General features: G+C 40.8%; 1 protein-coding gene across 2 annotated transcripts in view; it reads right to left on the reverse strand.

The window, feature by feature from the left end:
* Positions 1-7670, reverse strand: part of PDE6C (phosphodiesterase 6C) — a 41492-nt gene extending 33822 nt beyond the window's left edge. For both annotated transcript variants that reach the window (XM_006925942.1, XM_025042302.1), the window contains exons 1-4: positions 7054-7670; positions 1463-1615; positions 1275-1364; positions 237-377 (exon numbers count right to left, since the gene is read on the reverse strand). In XM_006925942.1, the coding sequence (XP_006926004.1) occupies positions 237-377; positions 1275-1364; positions 1463-1615; positions 7054-7533 (864 nt within the window). In that variant the 5' untranslated portion in view covers positions 7534-7670. The remainder of the gene's footprint in view (positions 1-236; positions 378-1274; positions 1365-1462; positions 1616-7053) is intronic.
* Between the last annotated feature and the right edge of the window lie 11583 nt (positions 7671-19253).

Consider the following 19253-nt stretch of genomic DNA (forward strand, 5'->3'; position numbering starts at 1 on the left):
AAGACACATACAACTAGGAAGTAGAAAAGCCAAGCTTCGAGCCTAGATTATTGTTTTGTTGTTGTTCCAAAATGCATACTTTTACCTCTGTGCTGCATTTTCTTGGCAGTAGTTCTTATAATAGATCATGACTGATTATTTACATAGTGTACCCATGTTTTAATGGATCACATTTCGTGTGATGTGTGTATTACAGGTGATTTTAGGCAAGACAAAATGTATGGAACAATGAGGACCTTCTCCTTGGTCATGTCCAGCAGTCCAATGGAGTATCGCTCACAATTCAGATATGTTCTAACTGTGTAAAGCGCTTTGTGAAACTGTCGCTCAATATCTGTGAGCTCTTCAAACACTTTATTGGCTGACCACATAAGGATCTGAAAGTAGGTATTAAAAAGAAAACAGTTAGAACAAAACACGTTATGAAAAGATAGAGCTTTGGCCGGAAGAAAATAGGAGGTGTATCAAATAAATTGAAATACATATCACTAGACTAGGCAATTCCATTTTTGAACCTGTACGTGTCCAAGAAATTACTGATTCTCTGCATGGGATGATGACTACAACTTTGTAAGGCTCTGGGCTTCTGAAGGAGAAGCAAATGTTTTGGCTTCAAAGGGCCAGTGACCTACAGTTGGATACAGAGACAGCCCCTGGGCACAGGGTGCAGTATTACTGGCCCACTGGGTCCTGCTGGCCCTTGTGGGGAGAAAGCTACATGCCTCCTTCCATGCATCCTGAGCTAAACAGAGGTAACCCTACCTGGACAGTTAGGATGGCAAGAAACCTTGAAAGCCCTCTATTCTAACCTCCCCCAGATACACACAACATTGTACTGATGAGGAAACAGGCCCAGAGAGTGGTCCCAACTCAGGTATCTTGGATACCAATGTTGTCCGTTATACTCTTGGTTCAAGGAGGAAACAGACTTCAGAGGAGTGATTTACTCCTGAAATTTATAGGTTGACTATGTCCCGGGAACTGCTAAGAGATTGATCTGAACTAATTCATCTAATGACTATTTAATAGTCACTGCAACCATGTGGGGCAGGTATGATAACGATCATCGCTATCTCATAGGTGAAGAAATCATGTCTACCCAGAATGAAAACTGGAGAAAGGCAAGACACCTGGCTCTGAAGTTTGGGAATTGGCTCAATGTGGCCTAAACCCCCATGAGGGAAAAGAGGGATCTGGGCTTGTTGCCTCTCTCTCTCTGGGTCCCTTTATCAGAACAAGTCAGCATGGCGTGATTAGTGTCACCTTCCCTTTACCTGGCTTCTTCGGGATTCAACACTGTACAGGTAGTTGGTATGATGAAGCTTTAGGATGATAGAAACAAAAGTGAGGTATTTGGAAAAGACCTACAGATGGCAGAGAAAAACAAATTAGGTGGGACGTCTTTCTTTTAATTGTGTAACAAGTAAGTTTCCTGAGCCTCCAGCTGGATGCCCAGCATTACCTCTTCATCCTGTGTGGAGAATGCAGGTGCATTTACTTTGTTAACCGCCATAACCACAGCAAGAACCTCTTTGCCCATCACGATCGGGTTTGCCAGCAGGTTTCTGGTGACATATCCGGTTTGTTTGTCCATGAAGTCAGAAAAATGGCTGTTCTGAAAGACACATTCACACATTTGCCAAAGGAGCACAGAACCATGGAGTGTAGCTCTAGAGATGGCAACAGGTCTCTCTGTCTAACCCGTCATATTGACAGGTAACCAGGGCCCCAGCACAGTGGACCTGAGCAAACACTACTCCATCCTATGATTGCTTAAAGTGAAATTACCCATTTCAGAATGAACATTTGCCATCTGAACTTTGGCTTATCTAGGTTAGGCTGAGGTTGGGCCAGGGGAAAAGCGGGGATTGTCGTGGCCGAATGGAAAGAAGGTGCTAAGAGGAAGGGAGAGAGAAACAGAGGGTGTCAATGAACAGAACGTGTGTGCCCAGAAGGAGAGCACAGCTGGAGTTACAGGTATATTTCAAAGAGTTCTTTTTACTTACAAAAGTAAAATGTGCACTTGAAACCAGAGAACTAGTACATCACAACACAAAGAAAAAATTAGTGATCCCCCCAAACTCCTTCTAATCTCACCTACTTAAGGAAATCAGTGTTAATTGCTTGGTGTGTCACCTTCTATGTCTTGCTCTATGCTTGGACAAAGGTGTTTGTTTTTTGTTGTTGTTGTTCTTTTGGATTTTTTATAACATTTTCTTTTCTAAATTACATGATACTTTCATAACAATATTTTATGGACTTTCCTCCAGACCAATGCACATGGTTGTGAATTTATCTCTCAATTCTTGCACGCTGCTCCACAGTGTGGGAGCTCCATGATCAGCTCAATCACCCTCCACTGACTCAGTCTGTTTATAGTTTCCCCACTGCTAGCAATGCTGCACTAATCATTCACGCTTTTATTTTTATGAGATGGGTTACCCAAAGTGGAAGTTACTTTTGCTGGATCAATAGGTATAGGCAGTTTTTATTTATACAGATTACTTTTACCAAAAGTTGGAATTCTTACTTCCACTGGTCATGAGTGAGAGGAACACCCTCTCACCAACACTAGATCCTTACCAATTTTCATTGTCTTACCAAATTAATGTCTTTCATTCATATTTTTTATTTCTCTCTTTGGGAGAGAAGAAGTGGATCTTCCCAGATATAAGCTGTGCAAGAGATGTAAGTGCAAGAGATGATTCTAGTATACTCACCACGGGAAGGGCAGAGACATGAGTCTGGAGAGGTGCACAAATGAAAGGGCTTGAGAAGAAGGTCAAGGACGGTAGTTGTTTTATTAGCTGTAATTTAGAGGAATACCTACTCTGTATGGGTGTAGGCTCAGCCTTCCATGGCCCTTACTATCTCCTCTTTGAACTTGAGGCTTCTTCAATTAGAAATGAACTTTCAGCCTAATTCTGAGACTCACTGTCTAAAATTAAAGCGGTGTTGCTCTCATAAGTCATATTATTTTCATTTCCCCGTGTTGATGGTGCTTCTAAGAGCAGCACAAACCTTGGATGCTGGACTCTGTACAGCTTCCTAAAATAAAAATATGAGAGTCCACTGGTGTATAACTTCCAGGCTAGAATTTCTTCCAGGGAACAAGGGTTGCTTGGTCAACAGAACTCACAGCTCAGCTCAGAGCAATAGTCCCTAGCTGTGCCTCAGAGTCATCTGCAGAAAAATGGCCTCACAGCAGACCCACCATAGCCTAAGCTCCTAAAGTGGAGTCTGTCTTCCCCAGAAATTTCTACTTTTAGTAGGTGAATCACCCCTGTGGAGGATGCCCAGAAATTCAACCCTTTACAAAGAAAATGTGAGGTGCTAAGAGAAGAAAATGCGGATCCTCACCCCGGATCTCTTCTATAACTTTCCCAACACTGAACCACTCAAATCAACTATTTATTTAGGAGGCAACATCGCACAGTGGTAAAGAAGGTTCTGGAGTCAAACTTCCTTGGCTGAAAAACAGGCCCCCATTTACTAGCTGCAGGCTCCTGGGCACGCTATGTATCCTCTGCATTTTTGTTTTCTAATCTGAAAATGGGAATAACAATATCATCTACTGTCTAGAGTCCCTGACATGAAGATAGAATAACATAGTATGAGTAGAGCACTTAGAAGTGTCTGACACATAGTGGGTACTCAAAAAATACATAAAAGAGAAACCTTATTCAGGGCATCCCTGGATAAGAAGTAGTTCTCTTTTGCAATTAGCTTTTCACTTCTAGTTCTAGCTTTTCTAACCAATTTTAATCACTGAAGAAATTAGATGCTCTTAGCTGATGCCTGGGAGCACGCTTCCTCCTGAGGGCCAACACTTTGCCTCATGCCGTCAAAAGCCACATTTCTTTCCTGACTACTTTATCTGTTACTTCTCTGTTGCTTCCTGTAGCATCTTCACTCTCAGGCCAGGAGGTCCCCAGATTTTGTTAAGTTTTTTTTCCCTCTCTTAATTTACCATTTGCCCAGGCCAGCTCACATATCATTTTCCTGCTAACCTATTACACATTACAGATCATAATCACTTTCATTTATACAGCAATCTTGGGCACTTAAGGAATAATCAAAATAACACAAACATGCACAGGATGGAGTCAGGCAGCATCTCTTGGCTAATATACTTCATTCTGCAGCTTCAACATTTGATGCTGTTTTGTCTTAGATTCTAAACACAAGGTAATATTGTCAAGCTCAGTTGGCTGTTTTGAGAAAATGGCCTATGAGTTTCCAAATAGAATGTTTGCTTATCGCTGTATCTGAAAGCCCTGGATAAAACCATCCATCAAATTTCAGGGTAGGTAAAATGAGGCTTTCTGGTTTTTTATTTTCACTAGCTCAAACAATCCTTACTGCCGTTCATTTGAATAAATTTTGTATTTCTCGAATTCATAAACTCCCCATAATGATCCTTTTTCAAAGGAGCCACAGAAGGCAACTGGAGAGAACATTGTCTAGAGCAGCAGGCCGCCTGGATCCCTCATCCCATCTCAGCATTGTTAAATTCTGATTGAATACTGTTATCCCTTGAGATCAGGAGTCCGAAAGAGAGGAGAGAAGGAAGACAGAGGAGGGAGGAAAGGGACCTCGAAGCATCCTGTTAATCATTGCAAACTTAGGACTTCTCTGTGGCTGTCTTTTAACCACAGACAGAACGAGAACTGCCCATCCATAGAGCTAATCAACGGCTTTTCCAATAGAAATAGAAATGATTAACTTGAAAAGAATATCTCTCAGTTTCCTGTTATTCAAAGTTTTCCTGCCTTTAACCTGTTTTAAAAACAGACAATAACCATTGACCCAGTTTTGGCCACCCACACCCAGGCCCCAACCTCTTTTGGCATAAAGCTAATATTGTCACAGTTGTCATTTATTGAGCACCTACCAGGAGTCAGGCACTTGATGTCCACTTAATCTCTACATTAGGTTACCTCTATTTCTCAGATGCATAAACTCAGTCCATCATATTTACCTAGTTTCAGACCTGGATCTGCACCCAAGTCTGTCTGATGCCAAAGCTCTTCAGCCGACACCACGTGGCTTCCCTGGTACCACCTTTGTGGACCACCATGGTTGGGAGTGTCTGGTTCTGCCTTTGTTTAGGTGTAAAAAGTTTTTCCCTCACCCGTGCCCACACTGCCAGCCAGAGAGAAGTCGAATGTGTTCAGCAGTGTGGTAAAAGAGGGAGGCCTCCAAAGACCTGGGTTATGGTCCCAGACCCACCACTTCCTGCCTAATTGGCCTTGAGAAGATTCTTACATAGGATGGAAATTAAAATGTGCCTTTCGCACAGGGTCTTTGCCAAAATCAAGTGAGATTAAGAATGTGAAAATCTGTATAAAATGCCAAATGCAATGACTTGTTTATCTGAAATTCAGATTTTCCTAAAATGAACAAGCATTGCGGTGGTAATGCTTGTTCACACACACAGACACACACACACACACACACATTTGCTGCTCTGTCCATGCAGAGCACTCACCATGGACAGTTACAGATCAAGGCCACCAGATCTTTTAAGCAGCTCCATACTACCATTTTCTCCTCTGTATGGAGATCCGAGCTCATTAATAAAGTATTACAGCAGAAGTCATTTTATCCAGAAAAAATAAATTTTGCATGTCATTTTCTTCAGTTTGATGTCCTAGTAATTTTGGAGATGGCCTCAGTTGGAGACTGGCAAGAGGCATATTCCCGTGAGAAAACAGAGGGTGTGTGCAACCTTCTACCTCGTGTCCAGAGCACCTTGCCATGGGCACGCCTCGGTTTAGTCACCTGCAGCAGCTGCAGTGGGCCTCAACAACCTACTTAAACCTGCTTAAACTCGCTGAAGGGAGGAGTGGGAGAAGACTGAGCCCAGCAGCAACCCTTGCACCTCAGGGCTGTCTTGTGGTTGTTTGCCAAGTGCTGCTAATGTTTGACAACTCCTGTGCCTTCCGGGATCCACGTGGCCCTCCTCCTGTAATCAGCTTCAGGAGGCGTGTGGGAGATTATCCTCCTGTCTCCAGCGACCGGCTTCAGAAGCCGGCAATAAACCTCTGCACAGAAAGCCCGTCAGGGTCTGCTCCCAATCAACTCTGTGCCAGCATAATCCACTTCTCTCCTTTTGTTAATAGCAAAGCAAAATAATGGGACATGTTTGTTAAAAAAAAAAAGAAAGGAAGGAAGGAAAAAAAAAAAAGCGGAGGTGCTGCCAGGAGAAACTCCTGCCAGTTATTGCTGAGTGGAGGGATAATGGGTCATTTGCATTTCCTCCTTTTCACTTGTATTTTATAATTTTCCTAAAATGAACGAGCATTGCGGTGGTAAGAAGTAGTTAAATTTTCTGTTTTTAAATAAGCATAACATTTGTGAATATGCTGTTGGGTTTCCAGGAGGGTCCAAAAGTCTCATTTACCTGATTGGAATTCATTCTCGATAGATCTGAGTTTTTGGGGGGGAGGGTTGGAATGGCCAACTGCACTTAATCATCATCGAAATTTACATTTTTAATGACCTAAATGTGAACATCTGAACTTTCAAATGGCATCATTTTTCTTTTTGTGCATTTGGTCTATAGGTGAAAGAATCTACGGATGAGCCAATCCATCCCAAAGAACTGAGTGTCTTCAAAGGGATGTGAGGAAGAGGCATGGAGAGTGATTCAGGAGTCTTGGCATCTGGCTGATTGGCTGATCTCACCACTGGGCGGGCCTGCTTTGCCATCTTGTTCAGAAGGATAGCGCCCAGGGCATGGAAGAGGTGTAAGGGGAAAGGTGGGGACTAAACCAAGCCCAGGGAAGTTGCCTGATAAAATGCCAAACTTGAACAACAACATCATTCATTGTTTATCTGAAATTCAGATCGAACCGGGCATCTGTTTTTAGTTACTAAGTCTGGCAGCCCTGGCCCTGGGTGCTCCTCCCTGCTGCTGCCTCCACTCTTCAAATTAGAGACAAACCAATGCCACAAGGATGGCCTCTTGGACTTCAGCTCTCTCTCCCACTGTCCCTCCAGGACTCTGTCAAGACCTCATCTCTGCCCCACTGTCATAAAGCCACCTACCTTTTTCACATCTGGGACATTAAGGGCTTTCTTCGTGTGAGCAACCCAACCTACTATCCCGATGTCCAATGGAAACACAACTTCCTTGTCTGGGACCACCAGGTTATCCTCAAACCTGGAGGTCGGAGTGACGTTGAGCAGCCTGGAGGCCACCTCGGGTGTCCCATTGCGGGCCCGGCACAGGAACAGACTGCAGCGGTCGGCCTGCAGCAGCTGCGCCAGCTTTTGCAGGGCCCTGTGCGCCGCCAGCTCGGCGCTGCCCGCCTCCTCCCGCACCGCCTGCAGCAGCTCCAGGCACAGGGCCGATTCCTCCTCCAGTGACAGCCCAGGGAAGGACGTGCTGGCTGTGCCCCGCGCTCCGCTGTGCTCTGAGGCTTCTCCCATCGGCGCCATCCGCAGCTTCTTGTCGAAGTACTCCTTGGCAAACTGAGGGTTATCCTCCAAGTATCTCTCCACGGCCCCTTGGCTGATCTCACCCATGGCGTTGCTTGCTTTGCTGCTCTTCTTCTGAAAGGAAGACCCCTCAGAGCACCACCTTAGGCAGAGTACCAATAAGGAACTACATCCTGGTTAAGGTTACTGAGAAATCCTAGAGGGCACCCCGTATGACCCCCAAAAGCGGAGCAGAATGATTGGTCAGCAGAGCTTTCAATCTGCCTGTAATTCTTGGGATGTGACAGAAGGTCCTGGCTTAGACTGGGACTCAGGAAGCACAGGATTACAGAGTTCTTTGGGACATGAAATCCCCTACCATTATTAGCTCCTAAGTCCTGAGAGAATCCTCAGAGCATTTTTAGATCAGCCAGGTAAGTGGCAAGTCAAAAGTGACAATTCTAGAAAAAATAACTGTTCATGGGCGTCTGCCTTCTGCAGCTAAGAAGAATCATCAACATATTAATGAGTTATAGTACAATAGCATCAATTGACAGCTTGAATCACTCTTTACAATAGTGATATAAAGTGAATATAGATAGTGTTGTGTCTGTTTGTTTGTTTGTATAGGAACTTTAGCGAATACCGGGGGAGATGCAAGGGTTTAGCATCAATGCAACATAAAAGTTAATATTAATCTTTCCTTTTTTGAAAAGTCCTTTGATCATCCACATTTCTTGGCCTACTTCTCTAAAATCCTCACCTCTCTATTCCTCTAGCTTTAGAAAGCTGGACCTCAGAAGTGTTTTGAAGGAACAGACCTTTGGCTTATTTCTAGAGAGGTGAACCTGGCAAAACATTTGCCGGTGATCCAAGCCTAATCAAGCCACAACATAAATAATAATCCTTGTCAAGACACATGATCACAAAAAGCAACCCACACAGCTGCTTACTAGGTTTTCTGGCTAAGCATATTAATTTGGAATTTGTTTTCAACAGTAGCAGCCAGAATTCATGCATTTTTGCTCTAAGGTACAGCCTGTTAAATCTACTGGATAAAACCTGTCTTGTCTGTTGCTAGGATCTTTAATGTCTCAGGGGCTTCTAGCCTGGAAAAAACAGTTACCACTACTTAGTTTTGTTTAATGTTCAATTTATTAAGCTTTTACATTGATTAAGCACGTTTTCCCAAATATTTAAACACTATTATGCAGCTGATAAGTCCAACTACACATTTCATGAACCGATTTCCTTGAATATTTAAATGTTGATTTCAACCTTAGTCAAGGTCTTTTATTAAACATTGCAATAAAGCTACTACAAACTTGATATGACAAATTCTCTTGACTGGAAACACACATAATATGTTACAGTGACATGAAAAGTTATTGTTATACCCACATTTAAGTCCGTTTCAAAATAGCAACCCTATGGGTTTCATTCACTTCTCCAAACTTAAAGCTTTTCCTCTCTAGAGCAGCAGTCCCCAACCTTTTCGGCACCAGGGACCGGTGCTCCTATGAGAATCTAATGCCTGATGATCTGGGTTGGAGCTGAGGCAGTGATGCTAGCGCTGGGGAGCAGATGCAAACACAGATGAAGCTTCACTCACTCTCCCACCACTCACCTCCTGCTATGAGGCCTGTTCCTAACAGGCCACAGACTAGTACCCGTCCTCACCCTTGGGTTGGGGATTCCTGCTCTAGAGTGATAATAGTCTTATTAGACAGAAAAGAAAAAGAAATCCACACAGGGTACAGTGTCTAGGTGATGAAATGAGAGATTCTTGGTCAGTATTTGATTTTTCCAGGGGCACAGAACTCAAATAGCATTTCACTAGTCTATGTCACTAATTATGTCACTTCTTATTGTTGAATTCACTTGCTACCTTAAAGGGTCTTGTCAAGTACACATCTTTTTTTGTACCCCCCACTGTCACCCCCTAGTCTAGTCTCAGGAGCATCCTCCTCAGATTACTATTTACTTCATAACACCTTATTAGCATCTCATTGTAATTAGAATAATGCAGAGGTTTTTCTCCTAAGAGAAAGGAGTTGAGTCAGCTGAGTCATCCCTCCTATGAGACCATCATCTTCTTATACAGTTTTGGACATTCTTTCTTCCTAGTAATTCAGTGAGACTGTGATGTAGTTTCTACTTCTCCCAAAAGTATGTGGTGCGCTCACAATTCCCTGAGTTCATCTTTTCCTCTTTAAACAGAGATAAAAACACATATCTATATTTTATATACAGATTTATACTTGATAAGAAAAACAAAATACCCATACATGTTAATATCCTCTACTTATAAAAATGAAAATTAATTTAAAAATGAAACATATTCTATTATAATCCACATTCTTTTGTTTTTATAATTACTTCTAGATTCATTTGCTCATTCTTTCAATACAGGTCTGTTGACTGTCCATTATAAGCAAGACGCCGTACTAGCTCCTGTAGAGACCTCACATTCCTCTTATCTGATTGTCCTCTCCTAGTTATATGAGAAGATTATTCTTCTCTGCTCTCCCCTATTCCCACCCCCCATACAGCCATGTGACTAATTTTGGCCTATGGGTTGTGGGCATAAATGTCTCTCCTAGGTAGGAACAATTAATTGCCAGTAGGAAATGCTCCAGCTTTCCATTCTCCCTGTTGCCATAGCAGTTCCAGATGGAGGGGCCTCCTGAATCCCAGAGTGAGGATGTCCTGAACAGAGACCTCTGCTGACCTGAGACAGACATATAGCATGAGTAAGAAATTAACCTTTGTTGTTTTTAAGCCTCTGAGATATGAGAATTGTCTGTTACCACAGCATAACTGAGTCAATCCTGACTGTTACACTTCTACTGCAGGGGACACAGAGGATAGATAAGCCTTGGTCCCAGCTTTACAAGCTCTTGTTGTAGAGTAAGAGAGGTAAGACTAGTGCATAAAAAGTCATGGAGCATAGAACAGGATACGATAAATATCAGAAGTCAGGTACATACATATGACTAAGAAGTCATATGCCGTAGATACAAGACATAGATATGAAATCATATCTGGAGTGGATGGAGATGGAGTAGAAATTGCGTGTGTTCCAGGTGGTGGTAACAGCAACGGCAATAACATGGAGTGTAGAGTAACAGGGGGAATAGTGAGAGATAAATCTGGAAAGAAAGGTTGCGCACAGTTTATAGGGGCCCCAAAGGCTAGACTGAGGATTCGAACTCTGAAAAGCTTTGTGGGCAGAAAATGAAATTAGCAGAGTTCTTCTCTACAAACTTAATCTGGCGCTTGGAAGAACAAATTGAGGAAAAGAAATCCTCAACTTTTGGATACAGATAAAGATGATATATTCATTTGGTTCATTATTAAATACTCTAAAAGCATTTGACCCTGCAATTCTGCCTTTATGAATTTATCTCACAGAAATAATTAAGAATGTATGTGAATTAAAGTAGTTATAGGCATGTTCATTAAGGTATAATTATAAAAATAAAAGATAGGAAATAGCCTAGATAGTCAACAATAGGAGATTGAGTAAACAGATGGCATTATATCCATAGAATAGGAAAGTATACATTTATCAATAATACTGCCGTAGAAAAAAAATAATATTGCCGTAGAAGTCTATTGATATATTTGACATGAACAGATATGTATGATATTCTGTAAATTTCAAGATAGTATTATGATTCTTCATATACACACATATATGGAAGTATATATATATATATATATATACCAAAATGTTAACAGTGATTATTTTCAAGTGGTGGGATTAACACATTTTCTTCTTCTTTTTTGCTTACCCTATTTTTCTAAAGTAGATACAACAAACATATATAATTTATGTAATAAAGAAATTTGTTAATTTATAAACAAAGTTTTTAAGGCTATTTTCACAGACGATGGGTAAGATTACTTGGGAATGAAAAAAGAAGGGACAAATGCGAGACACCATTTCAGGCAATAATTGGCAAGGCAGACGATCAATTAGGAAAAAAGCAAGCAAAAAAGAGCAATCACTAGTGACTACTTCGAGTATTGAATAACATTTTATAAAAACAAAGATTTTTTTAAGAGAAATATTAGAAACCCGCCTTTTAACAGACACACAAACATCCCTTCTTCTTTCCCGCCCTAGACTGACCCCCATCATCTCCAGTGCTCTTCTTCCCCAGTGGGATCCTTGCAGAGTCTCTGGCCTGTGCAGACAAGCCTTTGGGTCTCTTACTAGCTGTTTAGTCATAGACACTAATAAAACAAAATTTTTAAAAATATGATTTTAAAAATATTACCAAACGGTCCACTTAGAATGAATTTTTAACTCTGCAGATAATTGTTGACTGCTAAACATCACTGTTTAATTTTTATGTCAGCATTTCTAGTTCATTTAAAGCATAGAGTTTTTTTGTTGTTGTTGTTTTTTAAAATAGAGCATTAACTGGTATGGAGAGTGAGGGAAAATGTCAATATCTTAGATGTTACAGATATTAACAAGCATTTATTTAGATAAAACATATCTGAAACAATAACTAAGTCAATGTGAAAACTTCATTCTATTTACACAAAATATTTTAAAAATATAAGCCACAAGGTAATAATAGTAAAAAAAAAAAAAAAAGTGATGATAAGAATAGTTAACATTATAGTATGTAATCTGTGCCAGGCATTCTTCTAAGACTCTTACATGTATTATCTCATTTAATTCATACAATAACCTTATGAAGTAGGTACTATTATTATCTGTATTTTACATGTCAGAAAGTGAAGCACAGAGAATTTAAATAACTTGCTCAAGGTCACACAGCTAGCTACCAGTTCAAATAGTATTAAGTTAAAAAGTACACTCAAGAAGTGTACAAGACATCATAGTAGCTGCTCACAGAGTAATATACAAAAACCTTTCCTTTAAAGAATTTAAAATCTAAACATATATTATGAAATGTCAAACACCAATATAGGAGTTAAATAAAAATTCCAGGAACTCTTTTTAAAAGCCTACAGATGTACCAAAGAATGGTTTAACATCCTTAAACTTCCTGCTTAGCAAGTTTACATTTATCAGTAGTATACTATATTAATGAACACACATAATATTTAATTCCAATACTGCTAAAAGTTTCCACTGAAGTTAACTATTTCTACAGAAAGTAATGCTTATAAAATAGCCAAAATATATGCGCATGAGGTTGAAGCACTAACAGAAAACTAACAACAATATCCTGAATTAGCTGAGTGCATTTTGGATCATTATAGTGAACCCATTCTTCAGCTCCACTTTAGCCAAATTCTGTGTTCCTACCAATTTTCATCACCAAAAAGCGCCCCCTAAAGGCAGGGATGTCAGGCGCATCCTGGACCCTAATTGCAAAGGGCCATTTCACCTTGCTAGACAGAATCTTTACTTGCACCTAATTGATGGATATGACCAGGTATCTTAGAGATAATTCAGTTGGTGGGATCCATGTTATTTTCAACTAAATCAATAAAACTCACTGATGGCTTTATAACTACCGCAAAAATTAGTTTGACTTTTTGTACCTGAACATGTTGGCTGCATAACTAATCTTTTTATTGTTCCACCAATTGTTTTGGCATCTTTTAAGTGCAGTCAGAAAATAAATGCTACCCGGTTTCCTGGTTTTTCATTTTTCTTGGCCTCTCTGGCAAGATATGGATGTAAATGTGTTTGTACAAAATGGAGCTGGTTGGAAATGCTTAATTTTTTATAATGGTAAGGACGTTCATTTCTTGCATCAGTTCTTCTTTCAATTATGGTTAAAACACGTTTCAATATTTCCTAGGAGTTAGTGAATTGTTTGCTGCTGCATTAGTTAAGATAACACTAACTTCTGCTATTACAGATAATCCCCAAATCTCAGCAGCTTGATCTAATGTTAGCTTATTTCTCATTTACCTAAATTGAATCACTGGTGGGATCCCAGGCTGATGTAGGCTCCACCAGCAGACAGATGAGAGAGAGAACCAGGACAATTGGATGTGTAGCTTTCATTAACTCTGGGAGTAACATATAGCACTTTTGTCCATATTCCATTGACCAGAACTTGGGCACATGGCCTTATAGAGCTGCAGGATGTGGGGAGGTGCCCCAGGAGGTGCCTCTTCCCAACTACTCTACAGCATGGAAAGAGAGCACAAATTTTTTGGCGGAAGGATGGTTAACCACTTCTGCTACATGGGCTATAAGTTGAGAAATTATTTTTTAGAAAGAATGACCTCTGAACAAATTTTTTAAAAATAAATATTTTATGAAACTTACCTAAAATGATTAATTTCAACAAAACAAATTATATCAATATCTACTGATTGAACACCTACTATGTACAAGTCTCTAGATAAATTCTGTGGAAAAGTTGGTAAGGGCAGATAACAAGATGAATGAAACATGGTTTGTCTCTTCATGAAATATGGCAAGAACTGAACTTTTTCGTATATTATTCACACTCCGTAAGCTGTAATTGAAAACATAATTTTACAGCTAGAAAAAAAGAGAAAACTATTGGCAAAGAAAATACTTGTTTTATTTTCTAATTAAACATTTTCACTGTAGGAAAGTTTGGAAAATACCAAACGGTCCAAATCAAAACAAACAAACAAACTCCTTTAAATGGCCCTAATCCTATCATACAGAGGTAATCACTGTGAACATTTTTCCCATTAATATTATATCTGTATATGTATATTTGAAATTTTATTTTATGAAGATAAATTTCAAAACACTGAAGTTAAAACATCAGTTGACCTGTATTCACATATGTGTAATTATGAAGAAATTCGAGAGAGAATGCCAAAATGAATTGTTATTCTTTGCTGATATCTGGGACACTAAGGTTCATGATTTATTACAGAGAGAGAGAGAGAGAGAGAGAGAATGAGAAGAGGAAGAGGAAGAGGAAGAGTTATTGTAGAGAGCCAGATCGGATCCGGACTTGATTGAAGCATTGGCAAAGCCATGCTTGACTGATCGATCTGCCAAAGACAGAGAAGCCAAACAGTTAACAGACAGCTGCTTCTAGTTTAGCATAGATAACCAGGTACAAACAGGCTTTGGGAAATTATTGCTGCCGGCAAGTTTCAAGTTCTAAGAAGACTCCCACTCCCTCCTCGACCTGCAAAAGTATATAATAAATGCACTGAGGTTGGCTTGGGGTCACTGTGTCCCACCTGGCCCCGCTTTTGTATATACTGTCTCTGTGTTTTTCTCCATCCTTCCATCGCCCCCTCTCAGGTATATTAACCCTCTAGCCGTGCAGGTCTCAACGTGGGGCCTGAGTAAGGGGGAACTCCACCCTCCTGCTGATGGGAAGACTCTATTTATTGTAAATGTCATTCATCCACCCAGGTGGAAGGACACTGCTGGGAGGACACGTCCAAGTCCAACACTTAAAGGTAAGTGTACAGTGAAGAGTGGATTGGTTTCACTAGGTGTAAAACATGGAGAATTCTGGATCCCAAGAGAGGATCCTTTATGTAGGATGCTTAAGGCTATGCTTAGAGCTAGAGGCTGTAAAGTAAAAGGAGAGCAATTAATAGAATTTTTACATTTTGTGCAAGAAACTTGTCCTTGGTTCCCAGAGGAGGAAATTGTAAATAGTCAGAACTGGGAAAAAATAGGAAAGCAATTACGAGGACGTTTTACCTCGGAAGGGCCTGACAAGATCCCCATTTTCACATTTTCTCTATGGTCTCTAATAAGGGATGGTCTTGATACCACTCGAGAGGATCAAAGACTCCCAGCGGGGAGGTGGTGAAGAGTTGGTTACTACGCTGCAAAGGACTTTGGAGAAGTATGAAGACCTTCATGCTCCTCCACCGCCTTCTGCTCCTCCACCACCATTGCCTCCTGAGTAGGAGCAAGAAATAGAGAGGGAGGCTCACAGAGATCAGCAGGCTAGGGGAAGAGAGGACATTCAGGAATGGACTTTAACTGACTGAGTTGGCACCCCAGGGAAGTTACAAATACTGATGATGGGGAAATATGAATATGTGCATGGCCTCTGATCTATATTTGTCTGTGTTATATGTAATATGGCAGTTCGATTACAAATTCTAATTATGATGGAAAAGAAAATGTATGTTTTTGGTAACAGAAAGTATAAAGTACAGAGATTTATTTTGAAGGAAATAAAAGGAAAGGTGTTCGTATTAAAATTGGTTATTTCTGAATAAGTGAGAAGAGGCAAACTGAAAGAATAAGGAAAGTAATAGAAGGTTTGTGAAGAGAAAGCCTGAGAGGACATTTTATGTGATTAAGCTAAACAAGATTGGAAATTTAAATGCCAAAAGTAAGCTAATGCAAAATTAAACTTGTGTTTTAATGTTTCTTAGACTATTAGTCTGCTACTGATGTTATGGAAAAGTTTTCCGAGTAGAAAACAAGGATTGTATGCTTAATCAAAGTAATTTCTGTGTTTTATGTTGCCTTAACCAGTTTTCTGAGGCTTTTAGAGAATATACTAACATTAGCCCAAAGTCTGAGGGCCAAACACTCCTAGCTATACATTTCACAACTTTGTCTGTGCCCGACATTCAAAGGAAGCTCCAAAAGTTGGGGCCTAAACCCCAACCCTGCAGGTTGCCTTGGTGCCAGAGGTCTTTAAGGTGTCCAATAATTGGGACTGGGTAAAGAAGAAAGCAAAGTACAAAAAGGGTGTAAATTGTAGCTGCCATAATACAGGAACCATCTCGAGGTGACCCTAGGCAATAAAATCCTAGCAGGCCTGGAGGGCCTCGAGCTTTATTGGCCATGAGTGACATTGTTGGGACTGAGGCATAATCAATGTGCAAACTGCAGAAGGAAGGGCACTAAAAGGGCAAGTGTCCATCCAGCCCTGGGAAGCCGGGAAGGGGTGGACCTCATAAGCCCTCGCCCCACATAGCGAGTCTCTCATGTAGTGGCTGCTCTCTCCTCTAACAACAGACGCTCACGCGCTTGCAAGCTCCAGTCCTAGAGAAAAATCCACCACGATCACAACAGTGAAACCTCAGGTCACCCTCAACATGGCAAGAAGGAAAAACTGAATTTTTACTAGATATTAGAGCTATCCACTCTTTCTTGATCCATCCATGGGCCTCTCTCCAATGCTAACTGCATAGCGGCAGGAATAAAAAGTCAGCCCTCAAGGCAAACAGAAAGGGCCCTACAAAGTTCTGTTAAGTTCCCAACTGGTGTCAACTTACAAGGAATCAACAACTGAGTACATTTATCTTGAATTAAACCAGTTTCTTATAAGTCCTCACAGGTTCCTCCAGAAAATAAACCTGAAAGAGCAACCCATTCCCGTGAACCCACGGAAGATCTTAAGCTCTTGTTCCGGAAACCAGATAAGTCCGCATGTCCCAGGGAATCAGAGAACTTTTGTGTACCTGGAATTAACAAACTGCCATGAAAAGTAACTTCATTGTCAATTACCTCTACTATTAACTTTGATTTGTCTTTTCTATCTTTTTAGTAAATTTATATCTTCTACGTTATAAGGCTTCCTATGACTTCTACATGCTGAAACGACCTCACGTTGTCTGCCTCTGGGGCCCTTAGAATAGGCTTTCAGAGATTTTTATTCCCAGTAGGCAGGGACTACAGCCCCATCTCAGCTTTGAAGAAGTTACAGAAGACAGACCTTCCTCCCTCAACATCCCCTTAATATTAAGAGAATAAAATCTCTGAAGGGAAATAATGTAGGGAGGAGGCAGAAAAATTGAGGTGTTGGTCGGGACACGTTCAGAGACTAAAATGCCTCTGAATAGGATTAGAATAAAAAAATTACATTTACAAGGGATATGGACTGACAATAATGCCAGTCTAGATGTGGCTGATCTTCATAAACATATTCTTGACATCCAAAACAGTTGAGCCTCTATTGTGGATCCTGCAAAATTGGCTGAGAAAATTTTAGATGATTTGAGAGGCTTTAACCCCTACAATTTTCTTAAACATACTGCTTGGTACTTATTTAGTCTGCTATTGTTGCTGTTAATTCTTTTTTTGTATATTCTCAGTCAGGTGCCGAGTCCTCCAGGGACAGTTGCAAGACCTCCAAGCGAGCAACCTTCATCTGCGCTTAAAAAATAAAAAAGGGGGAGATGTAGAGAGCCAGATCGGATCCGGACCTGATTGAAGCATTGGCAAAGCATGCTTGACTGATCGATCTGCCAAAGACAGAGAAGCCAAACAGTTAACAGACAGCTGCTTCTAGTTTAGCGTAGATAACCAGGTACAGACAGGCCTTGGGAAATTATTGCTGCCAGCAAGTTTCAAGTCCTGAGAAGAAGACTCCCACTCCCTCCTCGACCTTCAAAAGTATATAATAAACGTGCTGAGCTTGGCTCGGGTCACTGTATCTAAGCAAAGTGCAGTGTCCCACTTGGCCCTGCTTTTGTATATACTGTCTCTGTGTTTTTCTCCATCCTTCCATCGCCCCCTCTCAGGTATATTAACCCTCTAGCCATGCAGGTCGCGGCAAGTTACACCAACTTTTAAGCATCTAACAAATAAATAAAACATGTTGCTGCAAAAACCATCACCGTAAAAATGCACCAAAACCCCTTACATTTATTCAACATATATAGTATGTGCAAAGACCATGAGAATGCTGTAGGAGAAATGATTGAAAGGACTGGGGGTATTAGGAGAACTTTTCTGGCCTTATTTAGTAACTGTCCAAATGCCGTTGGTCTCAGCGGGAAGTTCTCCATCACTGGAGGTGTTGGAAGAGAAGCTGGAAGGCCTCTACTCTGGAGTTTCAGAGAAGGTATCCAAGCATTGGACAGGAGATTGAGAGATGCTCTAAAGTCCTTTCTCACCTATGGTGCATAGATACTACCACATGTATGGCCACATACATGGTCCTTGCAGAAGCTGCTCTGGAGCAGACCTTACTTGAGCTGTTTGGGATTCTACATCTTGTGATAAAACTGGCCTCACCAGAAGATCTTCTAGTTAACTGGTTGGCCAGAGACAGAGTTTTCCTAGTTCTGTGGCAGTAAGGAGTTAAATGCATCATCATTGGCATTCAAGAGACACAAGAGACTCAAATGGGGAGCAGAAGCAGAGTGCAAAGTGGAAGCAAAAAACAGGCAGGTAGATGTCTAAAGAATTAACAGGAAGGTGAGTGAGATCACAGGTGTCTTTTCAGCAGGCTCAGAAGTAACCTCAAAGCCCTGTAAAGGACTGATTTGAGAACCATCAACTTCTATTCAGCATCCACCCTTCTCTTCCCCCACTCTCTCTTATTTAATGTCAATAAAATGACCCAAATTCATCTCAGTTCTTTCCAATTTGGGCTGTGGAGACACAACTGATATTGTATGGAAGGAATCTTACAAAAAGATATTTCTTTGTCATACCACTAATTCTCATTTAGTCAAAAGCTGCATCTTCTGACTGCTTTGATCAGATTGAAGCAAATCATTAACTCTGAATGGAAACAGAAAAAAAAAAAAAGGTCAGAAAATCGAGCCATCACGCAAAATTACATAGTCACAGCATTGCCGTTTAATTGACCACTGACATTGGTTGTAGAGTTTTGTTTACCTCCCCATTCTTGCCCACTCCTTGGCCAACTCACCTTAGCTGTTTTGAAAATAAAACAGAATTCTACTATGGCTTTGAAATAAAATCGTACCATAAACAATCGATAGGCGTGTTTCAAAGTGGTTTGAGCCGGAGTGTCACAAAGTAGGCCACCGTGGAGGTTGCTAAAATATTTCCTGTCCTGACCAATGTTGCGTTTCTGGAGAATATTTAACAGGGAGGGTTTTAATGCTTCTAAAGATGTTGAAACTAAAGAACAAATATTGACCCAGAGAGCACCACA

This window comes from Pteropus alecto, unplaced genomic scaffold (genome assembly GCF_000325575.1).
Source record: "Pteropus alecto unplaced genomic scaffold, ASM32557v1 scaffold88, whole genome shotgun sequence".
Lineage (NCBI taxonomy): Eukaryota > Metazoa > Chordata > Mammalia > Chiroptera > Pteropodidae > Pteropus > Pteropus alecto.